Here is a 23,676-nt window from a genome sequence, read left to right as displayed (position 1 = left end):
GTCCACCGCTTCACTGAACCCAGGGATCTCAACCTCGGCACCAGGGACATTTGGGGCCAGAGAGCTCTGTGTTGTCGGGGCGGCCTGGCGCCCTGCAGGGTGGTCACCAGCATCGCTGGCCTCTACCCACTGGGTGCTGCTAGCAATCCCTCTCCCCAAGTTGTGACAACCAAATGTCTCTAGATTTTGCCCGAAGTCCAAACGTCCCCTGGGAGGGGCAGGGAGCTCATCCCAGCTGAGAACCACTGACCTAATCCATCTGGAGGAGGCATCACGGAGGGAGTATCCAGGGGCTGCTTCAACTGTACCCTCCCCACGCAAGTGTCGACTGCTGGCGTGTCCTCACAGCCACCAGGAAGGCCCAGCATAGTACTACTTACTCATTTCGTTTTCACAAATATCTATTTTCAATACATCATTTGGTTAAAATAGCTGAAAATCACGAGCATTAACCATCCCATGGTTTTTAAAATTGACTTAGAACATCATTTAAGAAGTTAATACCCATGACACAATTCTGTGCACTGCTTGCTTAGTAACCCTTAACTTTCTGTCTACACACTCTGAGTTTTTAGCCTTCCCCCAAAGCCATCTTGGTGGGTTGGCCCTCAGTTGTATTTATTTGCTCTGTGCCAAGAACATCTGGGCTGTTTCTCCGTGCTGTTCTCTGCTTCTTCATGCCCTTTGTAGGCCATCTAGCGAATCAAAACCAAACACCTCTGTATTTGCCCCATAAAAGAAATTGCTTTTATGTAATCGTGAAGCAGTTATGTTTCAGCAACTTCTACAATGAAAAAGAGACCAGAAAATATTAACGAGGCCGCTTACTGAAGAGAGGAGGCCTCAGCTAGAGACTTGGAAAGTCTCAAACTGACAAGCTGGACTGAATGAGAGGATCCTTAAAGTGAAGAGCATCCCTTTACATTTTATCTATTTGCACTGATTGATCAAACCATGAAATAGCTTATAGATGAGTACGTACACCTCTGGTTTTCAGGAGTTTGGCCAAAAGGAGCGGACTCTGCCTCTATCTCAGAACATTTCAATTGAACATTAAGGATTCCTTTCTAAGTATTTTCCCAACTGTCATCAACACCCTCTCTCCCAAAGAAAAAGCCCTGAATGGTTCAGTGTGGTGGGGTTTTTGTTTTGGGGGTGGCGTGTGGGGAGTGCTGGCTAGAGGCAGCAGTCATTTCTCATCCTTTGTGGAAGTGTTTTTGTGTTTTGACCCTGGGACAGCCACACTGGAGTGAAGCGCATGTATGTGAGTGAGCACTGGGCGTACCGTATGATGTGGGAGGAGGAGGAAGGAGCTCTAGTTCCGCTTCTTTGGAAGCTCTCAGGGCAGTGCCCTGTCGTGTGCCCTGGCAAACCAGTCCCCTTCCTAGGGCTGACCACCAGCAGATCTTGTTCTACATCTTAGTAAAGGCACCATTGAATGAGATGCTCTACATTTTATTAACAGTCTTTGACCTAAAAGTTAGCTTATTGACCTGTGGCAAGTGAGGAGGAGGCTCATACCCCAGAAATCTGATAGCCACAGACACAATGTTCTTATTCCAGTATCAAAAGCAAGCACACTAACCTGCTGCAAACTAACAGAATTAAATATGTGCGGGGGAAAAGGTTTGCTTCTCAAATATTATGGCACAGAAGCAAGAATTCCTGGCTGCGGACAGTTTCCTGTTCTGGAATGCTGATGATGTGAGACCAATTAGAGACAGGCTCGACGGCTCTGTCTGTGTCTTCCAGATTCTGGCTGCACGCGGGCTGGCCACGGGAAGCTGCTAAAGGCCCCTGCCCCAAGTTGAGGTCACCGAAATGCTTCTGGTCTGTCCATGTCGGATTCTTCTCCTGCTGCATTTTTATTTTTGGCTCAGGCAATGACCTCAGATATTTCATTAGGATTGAAATCCAGGCTTGGGTTTGGCTGGATGGCTGACAAGTGAAAGGACGGGCCTGCAGAGCGGGGCAGAGCTCTGGCTGATTCCCGCTCTGCCGAGCCCACAGCGAACAGGGCGGGGTGCCGAAATAAGTGCACGTTATCAGGCATGCGAGTGCGGTTCGCTGTATGGTTACTATGTAAGGCGCCCCACAGAGCCACTAGCTATTATTGGTTTTTCCAAGAAACCGAGATGATTATTTGAATCTCTTAGCTAAGGGAGGTAGTTATTGGTGCCTGGTTATTTTAATGGTTTTGGTGGTGTTTTCTTCTGTTTCGTGTAAGTAAATGACTATAAGCCGATCATTTATAATTTGCTTAAATGGGTAATCACGTAAGGTGTATGTCTGCATATGTACGTATGTGCTAGGTTTGTGCTCTCTGTATGTACATACATATGTATGCTCTTTAGAAAAATACACAGAACATGTTACTAAACCTTCTAAGGTAAAGTGAGTTAAATAGGATTTAAACAATCTAACAGATTCTTTCTTTTGTGGGGCAATAGGAGGGTTAAAATAAAGACACGTTACTGGCAATTTCAATCAGAAACAGGTTATGGTTAGTGCTGATGGCTGGGGACAGTCCAAGTCTCACAGCCTCTGCCTGGAGCCTCGCTTCCAGTGAAGCGCTGAGCCAGGATTAACTAGAAATCCACAGTTCCATTCCGTTCCGTAGGGCCCTCTCTCCTCCCCAGGAGAAGCAGGGGGGATGGGGAGGAAGAGGGCAAAGGGTCTGGAAATGCTGGATTACAGAACTGTTGTGGCTCCATGCAGAGTCAGAAATGGACTACATCTGAGATTATTCAGTGTGTGTGTGTGTGTGTGTGTGTGTGTGTGTGTGTGTGTGTGTCGGCTAGGGGTAGGGAGATGGGAGACAAAAAGGTATCCATATGGTTTGACTGGAATTGTTAGAAACTGGAAAAGCTCTACCTCCTTTGGCCAAATGTCTGGCAGATGCAGATGTGTCTGCGCTAGTTTGTAAAGTGATTCCAATAGCTCTGATGGTAGGTGCACATGCAGCCATATCAATACTGGACACTTTAGGCAACATCTGTATGGCTTTTTGCCCCTGTTTTTATAGAAATTATCCTTGTTATATGTCTCTGAGCCAGGTACTATTTGTTTTCCCGTTTTTAATAGTACAGTCAGTCAGTAAATAGACAACACGAAAAGAGATCATAAAATAGAGTGATGGGTTCCCTAGTCCCAAAGTGGGTAAGTGTGTGATCAATCTGGACTTGATTCCAGTCTTCTGACGTGAAATCTGGCTCTCCTTCCCCTGCTACCAGCCATGAGTCCCTTTAAATGACTCAGCAACCCCCAAATACCTGGAAGACTCAGATCATGGGAAGAACAATTGGTATGCCTGCAGTGATCTTTTTATTTACTTTTTAATCCCCAGAGTTAATTAAGGAAGAGTTTTTCCCTGATTGCAGACCACAAAGCATTTGGCTTTAACGAGTCTTGCACTTGGAGTTTGTATGTAAACCAAGCTCAGTTAATACCTTTGACAAAAGCTTTACTTAAAATCTTGGCTTTGAAATAGAATGTAAACAAGGGTTAATTAATTCATTTGTTAATTTTGTTATCCTATTGGGAACAGTAAATCACTTTATCTTTAGTGTCAACGCTTAATAAATGCTTCTTGCTAATTTGTGGATGGTGACAGAACTCTATGCATGTGTATGAGGTCTTAATAGATTTGACCTGAGTGAAGTAGTTAACTTGGGGACAGGAAAACACTAGTGTTTCTGACACTTCCTGGGTCTTTTTTTCATGGTTCACCTGGCAGTTAATATATGTCTCAACAAAGATCCATCTCTTCTTGGGGTTACTTTAGGAAAATCTCATTTAACATTAGAGAAGGTAAAGAAACTGCAGGAAGATTTGAGAACAGTCTATGATTTCCAGAAAAAGCTAGACTATATGATAATTGTAGCCATTAGAGAACCATAATGAAGAGCAATGGCTTTATACAAAAGTTTCTAAAGTGGTTCAACACACCTAAGAACCCAAGAAGTGTTTAGAAATGTCTTGTTACAGCTAAGACAAAGGTAGTGAATATAATAACATTTAAATTTAACGTAGATTAAAAAAAAAAAAAAACCTTAGCTTATAAGGGGACTTCCATTGATCTACCAGTCTACCTTTTTAATGTAAAACTGTAAAATTTAACTGTTAAGGATTTGAAGTAAACCTCTTAAAAGAAATAATAGTTTGTAAGGATGATATGTCTACGACTCTGAATGGGATTTGTTTCTTTTTATTTCTATTTCTATTTCATACTACATTTCAGTTCCTCAAAGTACTAAGATTCCTAAGGGAGCCAAAATAAAAGACATTTTTAAGGATGCATATAGTAGAAAAATGCAAAATGTTCAGAAGGTAAAGCATATCTAAATTTATGAACATGATTGCATAGGAATAAGTTAGTGATATAAACTTAGAAGGAGAAAGACATTCAGATAAAAGCCCAGTGTTAGACTTCTCCCTAATTTGTCTCCCCTCGCCAATACAATTCTCTTAACAAAATGATATCACATAATTTTCTAATACTCAATGTGTTCATTCTAGGCCAGTGGTTTTCAAAGTGTGGTCCCTGGACCAGCCAAACCAGCATCACCAGATAATTTGTTAGAAACGCAAATTATCGGGTGCCACTCCAGAGTTACTGAATCATAAATTCTAGGGTGGGACCTGGCAATCTGTGTGTTAACAAGCCCTCCCGAGTTTTCTGATGAATATCAAAGTTTGAGAACTGCTGCTCTAGGCCAGCTGTTTCCAGACAGCAGGGCTGTCTACTGTATTCGCCAGGGCTGTTGTAAATATTTAGAACAAAATATGGACTTTGCAAAATGAAAATAAAAAGTGGTATTAATGTTTTTTATATTAGGCCTTACATTTCATTTCTATTAATATTTTCTCATAGCTGATAGGTAAGAACCTCATTTTACTTTCCTTAATTGGAAGTGACACCACGCTGTTCTGATATTGGCCATTTGCATATTTTTTCAGTAAATTAGTTCATGTCCTTTGCCCACTGTCTAATGACTTTTACTTACTGTGTGTTAAAGACTTTTTATATTCAGGAAATTAATGAGTACTTTGTTAAATGTGTTGAAAATATTTCTCCCAGTTTCCTGTTTACATTTGTCTTTAGAGAACTTTAAGCATTTAACTTTAAAATATATATATATATATTTTTAAGTTTATTTATTATTTATTTTTGAGAGAGACAGAGCATGAGCAGGGGAGAGGCAGAGAGAGGGGGAGAATCTCAAGCACTGACAGTGCAGAGCCTGACGTGAGGCTTGAACTCACAAAACTGTGAGATCGTGACCTGAGCCAAAATCAAGAGTCAGATGCCTAACGGATTGTGCTACCCAGGGGTCCTGATCTTTTAAAAATATATTCAAAAGCATATTGCTTCCATGGCTTCTGGGTTGGTGTCAAGCTTAGAGAGAGCTTCCGTACTTAAGACTATAAAAATATTCACCCATCTTTTCTTCTAGTACTTTATGGGTCTTATATTTATATTAAAATATTCGATCCATCTGGAATTTATCTCCATGTAAAGAGTATGGTAAAATCGGCATTAATTTTCTTTCTTCAAATGCCGCCTAGTTCTCATTTCTTTTATGCAAAGTTCCATGTTTTGTTTTGCTAATTGGGCATGCACCTTTATTGTGTACTAAATTCCCCTATCACTTGGGTCTATTTGCGTACTTTCTGAAATTATGTTCTACTGTCAGTTCCTATGGCAGCAATGCACTGTATATTTTATAATGCATTTTTATATCTAGCGAAAACAGTCTCCTTTCATATAAACAACTTTAGGGGTCAAATTCTATACTGAATATATTAGGAAAGTTTATAGCTGCTCATCTTAATGTTAAATTAAAAAAATTTTTGAAATGTATATAATCAACTAATTTAAAAATTTATAGTATAATTTATAAGGTTTATCTAAAGTGAAATGCACCTGTGTAAACATCTCAGGTGGTCAAGGACTAATCCTGGCTTTAGATATTTGACTCTTTGATGATCTCAGATTTTTTTCATCTTTATATAGTGTTAAAGGTATTATATATATTTGGTAATTTAAACTAATAGACTTTTGTTTACATGTTTATAAAATTAGGAAATGATACAATTGTTTAGTAATGTATACACTTTTAGTACTTAAAAAAATTTTTTTTAATGTTTATTTTTGAGAGAGAGACAGAGTACAAGTGAGGGAGGAGCAGAGAGAGAGGGGACACAGAATCCACGGCAGGCTCCAGGCTCTGAGCTGTTAGCACAGAGCCTGACATGGGACTTGAACCCTTGAACCATGAGATCATGAACTGAGCCGAAGTCAGAGGCTTAACTGACTGAGACACCCAGTTGCCCTCAAATTATCCTACTTTGCATGAACAGAGAATCTGGGAAAAATACTGCAAAAATGCTTAAAACATGGTGTACATTATCAACTGAACACGGGAAGGTGTGAACAAGAATGCATGTTTTAGCAGTACCTTTCATTCAGTGAGAATATTATTTAGAACTTTTGTTTTTACTCTGAATATTAGTAAAAACTGAATAGAACTGACAGTCACACTAATAAAGATAGTTATGCTAAGTATACAAGCAATAAACAGACATGTAAGACACCTAGAAGTCACTGAAAATTTTGTCTTTCAACATGTATATTCATAAGACAAAAATAGGGTAGAGAAGGCTGGATGCTAGTATATCGGTAAAGGAAACTTTCAAAGGCAATAATACAGTCACTGGGGGAAGCTAATGGGAGCCTTTAGCTTAGGTCTGGTGAGCAAAGTGCTATGCTAACTAATAACTAAGGCTTTTCTCTTTCATTTCTCTGAGTGGTGGCCTGGGCAAGCTCTCCAGACCCCTCAGGGAGAAAAATGGAAGTATGAAACTTTTGGGTGGGGTTAGGTGTGGAGAAGGGTTAAGTACTCCTTGCTCTTAGGTACTTTCTAAATATTAAAGCTCCTCTGATTAGGTCTCTCTCTTTTAAACAGTGTACCTTAACCACGTTCTCAGGGAAGCTGGAGGAAGGGAAAAGTCATCTTTCTTGCTTGCCGCTTTGACATTCATGTCATTTCTGTCCCTGAGTCCCTTGGCTGGTGCCTCTTTGAAGCATGTAGGAACAGCATGCTTCCCCTGAGGTTACCGTGGGCTTCACGAGCCCCCATTCCACCTGCCTGGCCATCCTCCCGCCCACCCCCCCCCACCGACATTTTTCTTTCAAGTCGTTGATGTAAGTTGCTTTCCAGCTCAGTCTTTCAATTTAAATTTCCTTTCTCTCCACCATCATGGATTCTTTCTAGAAGAAAAGTGTTAATTCCTCTCAGAGAACGGCTTTAACATGCTTCAGCTTCCCACCTCTCAAGGCCAAACTAGATCTTTCAGTTGACGTCCAGTCAGCTCCAGTGAGTGGCTTCCAATGTTCCTAACATAGTCTTTGCATCAGCTACTCGCTTAGGACTTAAAGTTAGTCTGTTATGTTACCGGTTCTAGAAAAGGAAATTCCATTTCTGTTTTGCACATAGATCACATTTTTAGATGTGATCTTTTCTCATCAAAAATTTACAAAATCCTTCCCATTATATTTTTGTTTAGAACCTTTCTCTGACCACCCTAACACCAACCATCACCAGAAGTAAATGAAACTAGTTAAGGGTAGGTGGTATGATATTTTGCCCTCCTATGGACAGTTTGTGGGTTCCCTCAGATTTCAGGCTAGTGCTGTGACAAGGAGAGGCAGAAAGGGGATTATACTAGAATTCAATAGCCTGCATCTCCTACTAGCTATGGGTGTGGGGTTGGGTGGGGATGCCAGCCTCCCTAGGGAAGGTGGGGTAGGAAAGGCGCCTGTATCAGGGGATGGTAGTGGCGGGCAGATAACTGCTAAGCTCCTCTGACTCTACCAAAGTTCTATGCTTTATAGATCTAATTCAATCCAAGTGGCAACTTTGGTAGAGAATGAACATTTATAGACTGTCTTTATCTCTACTTTAAGTGCTCTGAAATCATCAGTAACTGAACAGATGATTATTAATGATCACTACAGATAGCAGATGCGATGTTTCCTGATGTGAGTGGTTTAATATTCAGAATACTGAAACCCCTTCAGTATTTAAAAAAAAAAAAAGGATTCTTAAAAGATACCGTTTACAAGATCTTGCTATCTGTACTCCCATAATTACTCAGGTGAGAAAAGTCTCAAAATATCAAAAACATATGCCAACAAAACCAATTGTACCTTTTTGTAATTCTAAAGCATAAGACAGTTCATTTGTAGAACATATTGCTCTGTCTGGAGAATCAACATTTTTTTGTATGGAAAGGTAAACACTCCTCTCTTTCCTATTGTGTATTCAGGTTACTTATTTACAGTCCCACGGGGAAGGAAAAACACACTAAAACATGACTGAAAAGACGTTTTTAAAATTAAATTATCTTGCTAGTTTAGCAAAACTCAAGTTTTTGACATGAAAGTTTTCATTGGGCCAAAAAACTACATCTATTCCTAACTTATGAGAGAATACTAGCTATCACTCAATAAAGTTGTATATGTTGGCAATGTCTACATTTAAGTAGACAATTTCCTTGATGTTGGTTTAAAAGTTATTTAAAATAAAATATGTGAAAAAGCAAGATTTGAAAAATTAAAAGCAAACTCTTCATTCATGGATTATTCATTGAACATTTACTATGTGCTGTTCTAAATGCAGAAAACTGAGCAGTGAGCAAAAGAGAAAAGTCCATTTCCTCATGGAGTTGACATTATTTCAAAATGGTGGACTGAATCACAATCTGAATTTATATCTTAATCCCTCTGGGTAAATTGTATCAAAAATAGTCAACTTCACTGAAAACATCATGACAAACTATTAAAGAGATGAATACAAATGCGAAGCAAAAGAGTGGAATGAAGTAAAGTTCTAAATCTTTGTCAATAGGGGCTTAAAACAATGCCATATACCTGGTAGGTAGATCCAGAGGTGGGACGTGGCTTGTCAGAGGTCACACAGCAAATTAGTGGCTGAGTTAGGGATGACATCTAGACTTCTGTATTCCTATTCTAGTGATCTTCTATGGATTAGTCTGCTTCTACTTTTTTAATGGAACTTAATGATTTTAGAACCAATTAACTGTTTTTTCCTGTTAAAGTAGCCATCAATAAGAGTTTATAGATAAACTATTTATCTTGGTTTTAATATAATGTGATAAAAAGCTGAATATGAAGCCATATATTCTAGGGGTGCCAGGTAGCTCAGTCAGTTAAGCCTCTGACTTTGGCTCTGGTAATGATCTCGTGGTTCACGATTTCGAGCCCTGTGTCAGGCTCTGTGCTGACAGCTCAGAACCTGGAGCCTGCTTTGGATTCTGTGTCTCCCTGTCTCTCTGGCCCTCCCCCACTTACTATCTGTTTCTCTCTCTCTCTCTCAAAAATAAACATAAAGAATTTAAAAAATAAAATGAATAAAACCATATATTATATATATATGTAAATGTTATTAAAAAGTAAACATACATATGTATGTACGGAGAACGTTCTTCTTTACACTTTTGTGTACTTTTTAAATTTTCTGTAATGCACAACAGTTTCATAGTTAGAAATGTACAACATTAAACACTGTTGAACACCACTCCCTCCAATCAACAAAAAATTGAGTTGTCTGAAATGCTTAGAGATAAGATGATAACACAGTATTAAGCAGACACCTAACGAGAAGCTTGGTAAGAAATGTGGCTAGGTAGAGATGACAGCCATCTATTCAAGTGACCAAATGGCTTCATAAAACAATGGCAGCCTCACCAGCAAGGGCTGTGTTTATAAACGCACTGTATTTGTAAAGTGGCTTAATGGCATAAAGGGTCAGGTCAGCCCTGAGCATTTCACAAAAGTCTTGTCTGTGTTAGCAGACATTCTGAAACATTTTGACATGTGAATATAGGAGCCACCAGGCCAAGGTGAAATGTTATTTACCAAGTTACTCTTTGACCAAAGTTTAAAAGCAAAAAAACTAGCATTGTGTTCAAGTTGTTGTTTTTTAATCAAGGAAAACCTTCGCTGACACAACAAATACATTTAAGAGCAGGCAGTCATGTAGCCTAAGAGTAGAATTCCATCTTGGTTAGCCGCTACTCAGCTTTGGCCCCTCGTAAAACCTGTGAGCTCCCTGGGCTTCAGCTTTTCCACCCCCAAAATGTCCAAATGTTCTTCACAGTCCTTTCCATCTCTGTTAATCCATGATTCTAGAACACAGGCAGAGATCTTGTCCTCTATCACTGGTGTTCAAGGACGTGTGGAAAGTTCCTCAGTATGTGCCTCTTCAGTACCAGAGAAAGGAACAATAAGCAGATGGAAACCAAGGGCTCCTCGGCAAAGGTGCCTACGAAGAGGAGTCCAAACTCCCTGTAGCTGTTTCAAAAATCCCTCAGCTCATCACAGTGCTCACCAAGTGGCTGCTTCCCAGGAAAAGCCACTGAAAGGAAATATCATTAAAAAGTGTACATGCATGGGGGGGGGGGGTGGGGTTCCCTCCCTTTAAGCCCGACCTCGCCAGGGCTGCTGTTCTCTATTGTTGAGCAGGATGTAACAGGACTGCCAAGCGCAGCCCACAAACCTGCTAATTAGGTGCACTGACACTGTTTGTTTTGGAACCATTTACCAACAAAGGAATGTGTCAGGCTGATTAGTGAGAAAGGGTATGTAATGTATGAGTATTTGAGTCCAGATGAGGGAATAATCCAGGTATTCAGTCTGTTTGTGCAAGGACTGACAAAAACGAAGGCTGAACAAACAGGACGCCACAAGGAAAGACCAGCTTCTGGGCGGCGCTTTCCCTCTCCTGCCCTGGAGTGTGTTCTAGTCCCCAGCCCCCACCAAACATTCCTGCCTCAACATGAAACTCTCTTTCAGAAAATGACAAACCAAAACTGGCTCCCAGGAAAAATGGAAGAGCCTTTGTGAGGCTGCTGGCATATCTGGGGTTTGGTGACTTTCTAGGCATCCAAGTGACAGCTTTCAGGAAATCCATCTTCATGTTTATCCTCCAGGGACAAATCAAAGGGAACCGGGCACAGAAAACACAGTCCATTAAGGGCTGTGCTGAGGAAAACCATGCATCTCAGCATCTTCTCCGGCAAGATGTAATTCTATCCTTTATAATAAAGCAGTTGCTTTCTCTCTTTTAAACAGACCTTTATGAGGTTTGACTACAATTAGCTATCGGAAACTTCGTGTGTTCATGAAGTTCAGGAAGGGTGGAAAGTGCCAGGGCAAAGACCAAAGTCCACACCCTAACAAGTTGAGGTCCTCAGGGGCAGGGTGGTGTGGATTGCCATGAAATGTAAGACGACAAAGACCGATTCACAAGGTCAAGGGTATTGGGAGGAGTCTCCATGTTCTTCAGTATAAGCTGGACCTTTCTAAAATTTGGCCAGAAGGATGCGAGCAATGGACTTGGACTGAGTTCTTTGGGAGGACTTCTTTGTCTTTTTCTAAAGCTTATTTGTTTTGAAAGAGAATGAGAGAGAGAGAGAGAGAGAGTGAACACAAAAGGAGGGGAGGGGCAGAGAAAGAGGGAGAGAGAGAGGAGAATCCCAAGCAGGCTGTGAGCTATCAGTGAGGAGCCCATCCTGGGGCTCAAACTCATAAACCAAGAGATCATGACCTGAGCTGAAAACAAGAGTCGGAGGCTTAACCAACTGAACCTCCAGGTACCCCAGGCCTTCTTTTTCTGTAAGTTAACCTAACAAAATAGATTTCTAAAATGAAAAAGAGGAGAGGCCCATGTTAGGAACTCACTTGCTATGGATTCATCTATAAGGCCAGTGTTCATTCTCAGTAGACAGATGTAGGAATCATTCCTGAAATGTGTGCAGATTGAACATGGTGTCAGAGTATATTAACCAGTAAGAGTTTGGTGTTGATAAGTTCAAGGTCCTCAGTGCAATCGTTATTTCTTGGAGGAGGGGAGGGAGAGATCAGCTACTGTATACAAAGAAAAACTGGCAAGTTATGCTCAATCTGCTTCTCCAAACCCCAGTGCTTCAGAAAACATGGACTAGTTTTAGAAGAGTAACCACTGAGCTGAAAATGCTTACCCCCACTGCCCGGGCCTCCCGGGAAGCACACCTTGGATGCCTTCCTTGGAGAAGTGAATACTGGGCAGGCCAAAGCTCACGCCACAGAAATACTTTATTTTTTATTTTTCTTAAATAGTTTATTGTCAAGTTGGTTTCCATATAACACCCAGTGCTCATCCCCACAAGTGCCCTCCTCCATGCCCATCAACCCCTCCCCCTCCCCCCCACCCCATCCGCCCTCAGTTTGTTCTTGGCATTCAAGAGTCTCTCACGGTTTGCCTCCCTCTCTCTCCTTAACTACTTTTCCCCTTCTCCTCCCCCACGGTCCTCTGTTAAGTTCCCCCTAATCCACCTAAACGTGCAAACATATGGTATCTGTCCCTCTCTGCCTTCTTTTGCTCAGCATAACACCCTCAAGTTCCATCCACGTTGCTACACGTGGCCAGATTTCATTCTTTCTCATTGCCACGTAGTATTCCACTGTATACATGAACCACATCTTCTTGATCCATTCGTCAGTTGATGGACACTTAGGCTCTTTCCATGTTTTGGCTATTGTTGAGAGTGCTGCTATGAACATTGGGGTACATGTGCCCCTATATATCAGCACTCCTGTATCCCTTAGGTAAATTCCTAGCAGTGCTATTGCTGCGTTATAGGGAAGTTCTATTGTTAATTTTTTGAGAAGCCTTCATACTGTGTTCCAGGGGGGCTGCACCAGTTTATATTTCCACCAAGAGTGTAGGAGGGTGCCCATTTCTCCACATCCTGGCCAGCATCTATAGTCTCCTGACTTGTTCATTTTAGCCACTGTGACCGGCGTGAGGTGGTATCTCAGTGTGGTTTTGATTTGTATTTCCCTGATGATGAGGCACACTGAGCATCATATCATGTGTCTGTTGGCCATCTGGATGTCCTCTTTGGAGAAGTGTCTGTTCATGTTTTCTGCTCATTTCTTCACTGGATTATTTGTTTTCAGGTGTGGCGTTTGGTGCGTTCCTTACAGATTTTGGATACTAGCCCTTTATCTGATATGTCATTTGCAACTATCTTTTCCCATTCTGTCGGTTGCCTATTAGTTTTATGGATTGTTTCCTTTGCCGTGCAGAAGCTTTTTAACTTGATGAGGTCCCAACAGTTCACTTTTGCTCTTGATTCCCTTGCCTTTGGAGATGTGTCAAGTAAGAAATTGCTGCGGTTGAGGTCAAGAAGGCTGTTTCCTGCTTTCTCCTCTAGGGTTTTGATGGTTTCCTGTCTTACATTCAGGTCCTTTATCCATTTTGAGTTTATTTTTGTGCATGGTGTGAGAAAATGATCTAGTTTCATTCTTCTGCATGTTGCTGTCCAGTTCTCCCAGCACCATCTGTTAAAGAGGCTGTCTTTTTTCCATTGGATGCTCTTCCCCACTTTGTCAAAGATTAGTTGGCCATACATTTGTGGGTCCAATTCTGAGTTCTCTATTCTATTCCATTGGTCTATGTGTCTGTATTTGTGCCAATACCATACTGTCTTGATGATGATAGCTTTGTAGTAGAGGCTAAAGTCTGGATTGTGATGTCTCCCGTTTTGGTTTTCTTCTTCAATATTACTTTGGCTATTTGGGGTCTTTTGTGGTTCCATCTAAATTTTAGGATTGTCTGTTCTACCTCTGAGAAGAATGCCTGTGCAATACTAATTGGGATTGCATTGAATGTGTAGATTGCTTTGGATAGTATTGACATTTTAACAATATTTATTCTTCTGATCCATGAGCATGGAATAGTGTTTTTCCATTTCTTTGTGTCTTCTTCAATTTTCTTCATAAGTTTTCTATAGTTTTCATCATACAGATCTCTTATATCTTTGGTTAGGTTTATTCCTAGGTATTTTATGTTTTTTTGTGCAATTGTGAATGAGATCAGTCTCTTGATTTCTCTTTCTGTTGCTTCATTATTGGTGTATAAAAATGTAACTGATTTCTGTATGTTGATTTTGTACCCTGCACCTTTGCTGAATTCATGGATCAGTTCTAGTAGGCTTCTTTAAAGTATATAAAGAAATACTTTAAACAGTAGGTCAGTTGCTTCAACCTTATAGATAAAGCTTACATAAAAGTAGTATTACTTCTGACTTCTACTATGCTCCTCTGTCTTTCCAAGTATTCTCTTCTGCCCCCAGTTTTATTGAGACATAACTGACATATAACATTGTATTAGTTTCAGGCATACCACATGATAATTTGACGTGTATATACTGTGAAATGATTACCATGATATTTAGTTAACATCTATCAACTGGTAGAGGTACAGATTTTTTTTTTTCTTGTGATGGGAACTTTTCAGATCTACTATTCTTTTGGCAGCTTTCAAATATATTGACATAGTATTGTTATCTTTGATCACCAGGCGGTACATTATATCCCCAGAACTTATTAATCTTATAACTGGAACTTTTTACCTTTTGACCACCTTCACCCCTGCCCCTGGCCACCATCACTCTGTTCTCTGTATCTGTAAGTTTGGTTTTTTTAGGTTTAACATGTTGGTGAGATCATAAAGAATCTATCTTTCTCTATTTCACATAGAGCAAGTATTTTAAACTTTCTGAATCACTTTACTTAAAAAAGCTTTGCAGGTGTTCTTAATGAGTGAGCATGACATGCTAGGGAGAGCTGAACCGAACAATAATTGTTTATGGAATGCCTACTACATGGCACACACCAAGTTCAGTGTTAAGTATACTCTTCTTGTAGTACACCCACATCTAAATACAGGTCCACCTGGGGGAGGGGTCATAAAGTCCAGAAGCACAATGTTTTCCATATTGGAAAGCTTGTGGGGATGATTTGTATGTCACATGAAAAAATTAACAAAGGCAAATGGATCAGACAGAAAGGATGGAACTGATTTACGATGGCTGGTATATTTTGTGTGTCCCATGTTAAAATGCATGCTGAGTGTTTTCAAGATGAAGTATTTGTGTATGTGTGATCTGGAAACACTTCAAGATTTGGGAGTAGCATCTTCACGCAAATGTGTGCGGCAGGATGGTCTCTTTAGCAGCATTATGTGTTTTAGTAACAAGAGAAGCATAGTGGTCACAGAGATGTCAGAAAGAAGGCTGGAGAGGAGGCAATTTGTGGATTTTTAAAAAAATAATCCAAGTCCTGGGTCTTTGTGGAACCATATATGCGGCTTCTTTGCTTTTTTTTTTCTTTTTTTTTTTTTTTTTTACAAATAGTTTATTGTCAAATTAGTTTCTACAGCTTCTTTGCTTTTATAGTCACTGTTTTCCCTTTATGTCTTACAGAGGTATCAGTCTAACCTTCTGATTTGTAATCCTGAAGTTGGAGTTTTATTTTTTATTCTCAATCAAGGAGGGTATGTTTTGCCATTTCTGTGACTTTAGGATGCAGAATTTTACTGCTGTTTTAACAGAATGTCGATCTCTCCTAAAGCTGTGTTTTCCCTTTAGTCCTCTAGGAGGGTAAATGCTGGATTAGGCTTAAGTTCTGTGATTCTGGATCTCACTATTGTATTTAAAACCTTGCAGTTTGGGTCTTAGTGTTTCCTATTTAAACCAGAGAGAGGTATGGATCTGATTTGTGCTGGAGAAGAAAGACTGCCTCAGTGTGGAACTGTCGGTATCGTCAGCTGAACGGAGTGCTGGTGGGAAGTACGGTGCAGCAAATGGGGGTCTGCCTACTTAGCTAGAGTAAGGCAGGTGTCCAGCCCCCCGCAGGCTCCCCTGGGCCTCCTGACCTGCCTGGCACTGTGCAGAGGAGGAAGCTCTCCCTCAAGCCCCCTCACCACAGCTTCCCCCAGCCCACCATTTTAGAAAAGAAAGTCATATCTTCCCCACACCCTAATCTAACTGGCTCATTGCTCCAAGTGTAAACACTTTCAGGGTGGGAAATATAGGGAGAATTCAAAATAACAGTTTGGGGGTATGTTTCTTTAATGACAGAGGGACATAATTTCTTCACATTTCTTTTAGAGGGTAGGCCGCAAAAATGGTTTGAAGACTACAGGTACAGAAGAAACAGTGATGTATAATGAAAAAAGCATGGATTTGAGAGTCAGATATATTTGGGTTCAAGTTTTGGCCTTATCTCTTGGGCCAAGTTAATTGGCTCCTCTGAACCTAGGTTTCCTCATTATTAAAATGGAGGTAACAATATTCCCTCAGAGGACTGGCATAAGAATTAAATGATGAGATATGTAAATTGCTGGCACCAGCACTAGTAAATATTAGTGCCATTTCCCTACAACCCCAGCACATTCTCTATGTCTGGTCAGAGACAGTGTTCTATAAATTAATACTAGGGCTATATTTTAAAATTACATATTCATGAAGCCTCCTCCTGCATAACAATTAATTTAATAAGGAAAAAAGTATGAAGAGTGGACCAATGTTCGACATATGATTGTAATCAAATAAGCATGTTAAAACCAAGTATATTCTGATACTGATGTGCATGAATCAGTGCTTTAGAGTTCAACGTAGAGCTAACATTTTTAGAAATTGTGGAACTGCTTTTTCACCTACAATGTACATGGCTCCTTTGGATGATGTCCCTTCTTGGGGCTCTAGGGCCACCTGCGAGACTGTGGCTCCTCCTACACTTCAACCCAACTGCCTGATGGCTCAGGGCCTCTTACTAGGGACTGTGGGCTATTTGTGAGCAAGGAACATGCCATGTTCGCTGTGTGGCCCCAGAGCCTAGTCCAATGCACAGACATAGTATGTTCAATAAGTCATTTATTGAAAAAAATGAATAGTTCTAATGCTTGTGGAATGTTTTTTACTGAGTTGTAATTATGCTGTTCAAATGATATTTGGATCTAAAGGGATATTAACCATATTTCTGAGGTCACAGAGGTGCTGGCTTTAGTAAGATGGTCAAGCAGCTGCGGTGATGAATTCACTAAATACTTCATTTTGAAGATTTTTACTTACAGGTTTTATTTTTTTATTTGAGAGACAGAAAGAGACAGAAGGACAGAGAGAAAATCTTAAGCAGGCTCCAAGCTAAGCGTGGAATCATGACCTGAGCTAAAATCAAGAGTTGGATGTGCAACCGACTGAACCCCCCAGGTGCCCCTTACTTATAGATTTCTAAAAATGTTTTGTTATGGAAAATTTCAAACATATTCAAAAGTAGACAGAACAGTGTAATAAACCCCTGTGTATCTATCATCTAGTTTTAACAATTAATCAATTTTAACAATTATCAATTTCTTCCATTTACATCTATTCCCTCTCTCCCACCATCAGATTATTTGGAAGCAAATCCAAGATTCTGCCTGACTGAGCCACCCAGGTGCTCCCACGGTGACTTCCTTTAACAGTGGATAATAATGGAGAGGGGTCAGAGGAGAGTAGTAGCAACAGTGGAGGAACCTGGCACAAACACTGCAGTGATAAGTTACGTTGATAACGTGTCCCCATATGATGTGATGGAAATGGCACTTTATCTCTGTGCCCTTCCTCCTCAAACCCATAAAACCCAGTCTCATCATAAGAAAAATATCAAGTCTATCCCCACGGAGGGATTCTACAAAAACTAGTACTTCTCAAAACTGTCAACGTCCTAAAAACAGTCTAAGAAGTTGTCACAGTCAAGAGGAGCTTAGGGAGATGTTCTGAAACAGAAATAGTCATTAGGTAAAAACTAAGGAAATCTTGGGGCACCTGAGTGGCTCAGTCAGTTAAATGTCCTACTGTTGATTTTGGCTCAGGTCATGGTCTCACGGCTCATGAGTTTAAGCCCTGTGTCCGTCTCTGTGCTGACAGAATGGAGCCTGCTTGGCATTCTCCTCTCCTCTCTCTCTGCCCCTGCCCCTGTTTGCACACACACTCTCTCTCTCAAAATAAATAAGTAAATAAACATTTAAAAAATATAAGGAAATCTGAATAAAGCAATGGACTTTAGCTAATAATAACATATCAGTATTGGTTCATTAATAGTAACAAATATATTAACATAAGATATTAATAGGGACCTGGGTGTGGGGTCTGGGAATTCTCTGTAGTATCTTTGTGATTTTTCTGTAAATCTAAAATTCTTCTAATAAAGTTTATTAACATTGATCAGCTTTGGTATTTGAGTCAACTGTTCAGCTGGATAAATTGTCTTTTTTTAAAAACAGACTTTATTTTTTTAGGACAGCTTTTTTAAATTTTATTTTTTTAAGTAATCTCTATACCCAATGTGGGGCTCAAAACTACAACCCTGAGATCCAGACTCACATGCTCTACTGACTGAGCCAGCCAGGCACCCCATAACAGTTTAGGTAGACAGAAAAATTAAGCAGATCGTAGAGACTTTCCATAATATTACTCTAACCCACAGTTTTCTCTATTATCAGTATCTTGCATTAGTGTGGTACACTGGTTACAATGAATGTACTGATATTGATACATGATTGTCAACTAAAGTCCACAGTCTAAATTAAGGCTCACCCTGTGTTCTACAGTTCTATGCGTTTTGACAAATGTATAATATCAGGTATGCACCATTACAGAACCATACACGATGCCCTAAAAAACCTGCACTTTCCCTATTCATCTCTTCTTATGCACTCCCAAGTCCCTGGTAATCACTGATTTTATTTTATTTTTATTTTTTACTGTGTCTACAGTTTTGCCTCTTTCAGAATGTCATATGATTGCGATCATACGGTGCATAGCCTTTTCAGACTGGCTTCTTTCACCTAGTAATATGCATTTAAGGTTCCTCCATGTCATTTGATAGCTCATTTCTTTTATTATTGGAGAATATTCCATCTCATGGATATGCTACAGTTTATTTAACCATCCACATACTGAAGGGCATCCCGGTTGTTCTCAGTTTTTGGCGATCACGAGTAGACCTGCTAATAAACATCCCTGTGTAGGGTTTTGTGTGGACATCAATTATCAACTCGTGTTATTTAGAAACATATTGTTTAATCTCCAAATATGCTGGGATTTTACAGGTATTATTCTGTTACTGATTTCTAGCTTAATTTCATTATGGTCTGGGAGCATACTTTGCATGATTTCTATTCTTATAAATTTTTTCAGATGTGTTTTGTGGCCCAGAATGTGGTCTCCCTTGTTAAATGTTCCATGTGAGCTTCAGAAGAATGCATATTCTGTTGTTGTTGGATGAACAACGTGAATTGGCAGAGATGTCAATTAGATCCAGTTGACTGATAGTGCTTTTCAGCTTAATAATATGCTTAAACTGATTTTCTGCCTGCTGGATCTGTTACTAACAGAGAAGTGTTCACGTCTCTAAGTATAATGGTGGATATATAACTGTGGGTTTATCTGTTTCTCCTTGTAGCTCTATTAGGATTTTTTGCTGTATGTATTTTTGACTCTATTCATATACATTAAGGATTGTTGTGTCTTCTTGGATAAACGGATCCCTTTATCATTATGTAATGCCCCTCTTTATCCCTGTGTGTAGAACTGGTATTATTTCTTTAAATATTCTTTTTTAAAAAAATGTTTTATTCATTTTTGAGAGACAGAAACAGAGCGTGAGTGGGGGAGGGGCAGAGAGAAGGAGGAACAGAATTCCAAGCAGGCACCAGGGGTGAGCTGTCAGCTCAGAGCCCGATGCGGGGCTTGAACCCATGAGCCACGAGATCATGACCTGAGCTGAAGTCGAATGCTTAACCGACTGAGCCAACCAGGCGCCCCATATTCCTTTAAGTATTCAACAAAATTCATCATGAAGCCATCTGGCTTCTTTATGAGAAGACTTAAAAACTACTAATTCTGTTTCTTGTTATAGGGCTATTCATATTTCTACTTCTTTTTTTTAATATTTTATTTAATTTTGAGAGAGTCTTGAGTCTATTTTGGTAATTTGTCTTTCTAGAAATTTATCCATTTCATCTAAGTTGTCTAACTTGTTGGAATAAAGTCATTTATGGTATCTCCTGATAGTTCTTTTAATTGCTTTTCCCTTTTTCACTCCTGATTTTGAGTATTTGTTTCTTTTCTCTCAATTTCTTGGTCAGTCTCACAAAACCATTGTCAATTTTGTTGATTCTTTCAAAGAACCAACAATTTTGGTTTCATTAATGTATTATTTTTCTATCTTCTATTTCATTGATGTCTGCTCTAATCTTTACTCTTTCCTTCCTCTGCTTGCTTTGGATTTAGTTTGTTCTTCGTTATCTAGTGTCTTAAGGTAGAATTTTAGGTAATGGATTTGAGACCTTTCCTTTTTTTCTGACATGTTTTTCATGATATATTTATAGCTATAGGTTTCACTCTAAGTATTATGTTAGCTGCATTCCATATATTTTGACATTTTATATTTCATTTTAATTCATTTCAAAAAAATATAATATATAAATAAATATATTTTTAAAGTAGGCCTCACACCTAGCGTGGAGTCCAACGTGGGGCTTGAACTCACTACCCTGAGATCAAGATCTGAGCTGAGATCAAGAGTCATATGCTTAACTGACTGGGCCACTCAGGCTCTGCTTTTTCAAAATAGTTCAAAATTTCTCTTGTGATTTATTTCTTTGACCCATAAGTTTTTAGAGTGTATTGTTTAATATCCAAATATTTGAGGGTTTCTCAGATTTTTTGCTACTGGGGATCTTAATTCAATGTGTCAGAGAATTTACTTGGTATGGTTTCAATTTTTAAAAATTTATTAAAACTTGTTTTGTGACCCAGCATACAGTTTATAGAGTTGGAATCATTTTTTAATTTGTTTTATTTTATATTAAATACTTCTGATTGCAATATAATTCACATACCATAAAATTCATTCTTTTAAAATTTGCTGATTTTTAATGTATTCACAAGAACATATAACCGTCACCACAATCTAATTCCAGAACATTTTTGTCACCCCTAAAAGAAATCTGTACCCATTAGGAGTTACTCTCTTCCTTTCCCCCACGCCCCAGGCAAACTACTAATGTACTTTGTGTCTCTATGGACTGGCCTATTTGGGACATTTCATACACTCAGAACATAGAATATACAGCACTTTTGTGTCTTGGCATCTTTCACTTGGCATAATGTTTTTATGGTTCAGCCACATTGATTCCTTTTTAAGCTGACTAATATTCCATTGTATGGATATGCCACATTTTGTTTATCCACTCATCAGCTCATGGACATTTACGTTGTTTCCACTTTTTGGCTCTTAAGCATACTACTATGACCATTTGTGTACAGGTTTTTGTGTGGTGTGCATTTTTAAGAAGTATATCACCTCTAGGCTATGTGCTAAGTGCCTGTACTCAGGAAAGGAGGCTGGAGCGTGCATGTGTGTGTGTGTGTGTGTGTGTGTGTGTGTGTGTGTTTATCGTTCTTTGTGTAGGGCCAACTCAACTTCCTGTATGTTTACAAAGAGTCTCTGGGTTTAAGAAGAGGCCAGAAGGGCTGAGTCAACTCTTAATACCTTAGCTCTACCCTACATGCTTCAACTCTCCCTGGCTACAATGCGTCCCTTCTATTCTGAACCACAGTGTAAGTGAGCCCTGCTGGCTGGGACAGGAGGCATGACTGCATGGCCAAAGAAGCCAGCGCACAGACACATCAACCGTATGTACTTTTATGATGCTTTGGGGATGAAAGGAAAAGTGCTATGTACCATTTGGTGATTCGAGGAAAGCAATAATAAAAACCCTGCTCTCAAGTTAGTGGGGGGGGAATATCATCCATCAATCAATGAATGTGATGATGCCCAAATATTACTTGGTTAGAAAAATAAGCCCACATAACTCCCACTTTTCCCTCCTCTGGATCCTAAAACTTTCATCGCCACACTGCAGTGCATCTGTGGAGAAAAGCGCACAGCGGGCCACACAGCTGTTTCCCTGCGTCTTGTAGTTTTAGTCCTGGCGATTGGGCCTGTCGGGGCCTTGCTCTGTCTGAGACGGCACTTTCCCGTTGCCTCTCACTAGGCCCTGTGATGCTGTGAGGATTCCTCCTCTGTAATCTTCATTCTAAAATTGAACCTGAACCCTCTCTGTTACCTAAGAAGGCAGAGATAGGTGATGTTTCTTTGCAACTCTGTTACCTCATTCTGGATAAAGACAGTGAAGTGAGTTGGGAATAAATATAGGGAACCAAAGGGTAAAAAATACTCTCCGAGAAGAAGAGAAATCTGATACAGGGAAAGAGACAGAGATACAGTACTTGACTGAAAGTGGGCCTGATCAGGGCAAACAAAACGGCATGTGACACATTCACGTATACTTTTGTAAGACAAGAGATTCTGTACCTGCTTGTTGAAATATCCTCAAAAGGGTAGAGGATCTCTCCATTGTTACAGATTTCACAGATGAACCCTTTTTGGCTACAAAGACTGCAGCTGTACACGTGTGAGGTGGCAAATTTAATGACCTTGCCCAAGAATGGAGCCAGCTTCCCCTCTATCACCTGCAGAAAGAGAAATGGGACAGGGAAGCAAATTCATTGAGAACAGAAATCTTGCAGACACAGGAAGACTGGAATTCCTTTCCTTTACACAACAGGAAAACCTCTAATTATAATTTCTCAGCAACCCAGAGAAAGAAAAGACATCATATTTTCACTCCGAAAGAACTCTATGCGTTAAACCACTGGGGGCTGGAGAGTGAAGATGTTGAAAATTCTTTTGTATTTCTCTTTCTTTGTAGTGCGATACAGGGGGACTAAGGACCGACGAATGGGGAACTCCACTTTCCAACTGTGATGGTGTGGTCTCAGCGTACGGTGGATGTCCTGATGTAGGAACATACGAGGTAAATATTAATGTCAAATTCTGTGTTGCAATTTCAATAATACCTTTGATGAGTTAATAGGATAGTGTTTTCACCATCTCCCCAACAACATGTAACAAATGTGGAAAACTAGGATTCTTTTGCTGCTGCTAAGTATGTTAATATAAAGAGGTTGCAATGTGACCGTCTGAGGGTCAAATTCAGCCCAAGGGTTTTTTTTTAAATCTCTTAGTGTTTTAAAAAATGAGCCAATTTAATAATTGGAAGATTTCACATAAAAATCCAGATTTTTGGTTTCTTTTGAAAAATCATCAGATATAGCCAAACCAGGTTCAAATTCCAACATGAGGACGGTCCTGGCTCTGAGGGGCCGTCTGATCCCACTGAGGCACGTGCTCTATAGCGGACAGTTGTCCCCGCTTGGCCCTAGTGTCGTGCATCTGCCTACCCTCCCACTGTTACCCCACCTGCTAGCCTGCAAACATCCGTGAGTCTGGAACCAGTGGTCAGTCAGATCCCTCGTCATTTAACTAGCACTGTGTGAGCTTCAAAGGCTCCAGTAGTTCAATACTAATAGGACAAACCTCTGCCTTCTCTCTCATTCATGCATCTGCATATACATGCTGATTTTTATATAAGAAAAGAATGAGCATTAGATTTAATTTGTAAATAGCTGGAAATAACTGGTAATCGGTGGATACTTTCAAATAAACAGAGTTAAAATCACAATTTTACACGAAAATAACATCTGAGAGAAATGTAGTAAATCCTACGTAAGGAGAAATTACAACGTCAAGGTGAATAAATAGCAGTTTTAGTATATGTGCTGCCGAAGCGAGCACGGTGAATAAATAGCAGTAACTGATAAAAATAAAAGACTGCAAGGAATCTAAAAATTTATTTTGCGAAAAATGAA

General features: G+C 39.8%; 1 protein-coding gene across 4 annotated transcripts in view; it reads right to left on the bottom strand.

Annotated features, from left to right (window-relative positions):
* PLEKHM3 (pleckstrin homology domain containing M3) overlaps nucleotides 1-23,676 on the bottom strand; it is a 189,160-nt gene that overhangs the window by 7,256 nt on the left and 158,228 nt on the right. For 3 of the 4 annotated variants that reach the window (XM_039240639.1, XM_039240637.1, XM_039240638.1), the window contains one exon: nucleotides 22,280-22,437. The exons of the other annotated variant lie outside the window; for it this stretch is intronic. In XM_039240639.1, coding sequence (XP_039096570.1) covers nucleotides 22,280-22,437 — 158 coding nt within the window. The remainder of the gene's footprint in view (nucleotides 1-22,279; nucleotides 22,438-23,676) is intronic. 4 annotated transcript variants of the gene reach the window in all.

This window comes from Hyaena hyaena, unplaced genomic scaffold (assembly GCF_003009895.1).
Source record: "Hyaena hyaena isolate Hyena2069 unplaced genomic scaffold, ASM300989v1 scaffold_180, whole genome shotgun sequence".
Classification (NCBI taxonomy): Eukaryota; Metazoa; Chordata; class Mammalia; order Carnivora; family Hyaenidae; genus Hyaena; species Hyaena hyaena.
Note: the sequence above shows the minus strand (reverse complement) of the source record. Positions and strands in the feature narration are given on the sequence as shown.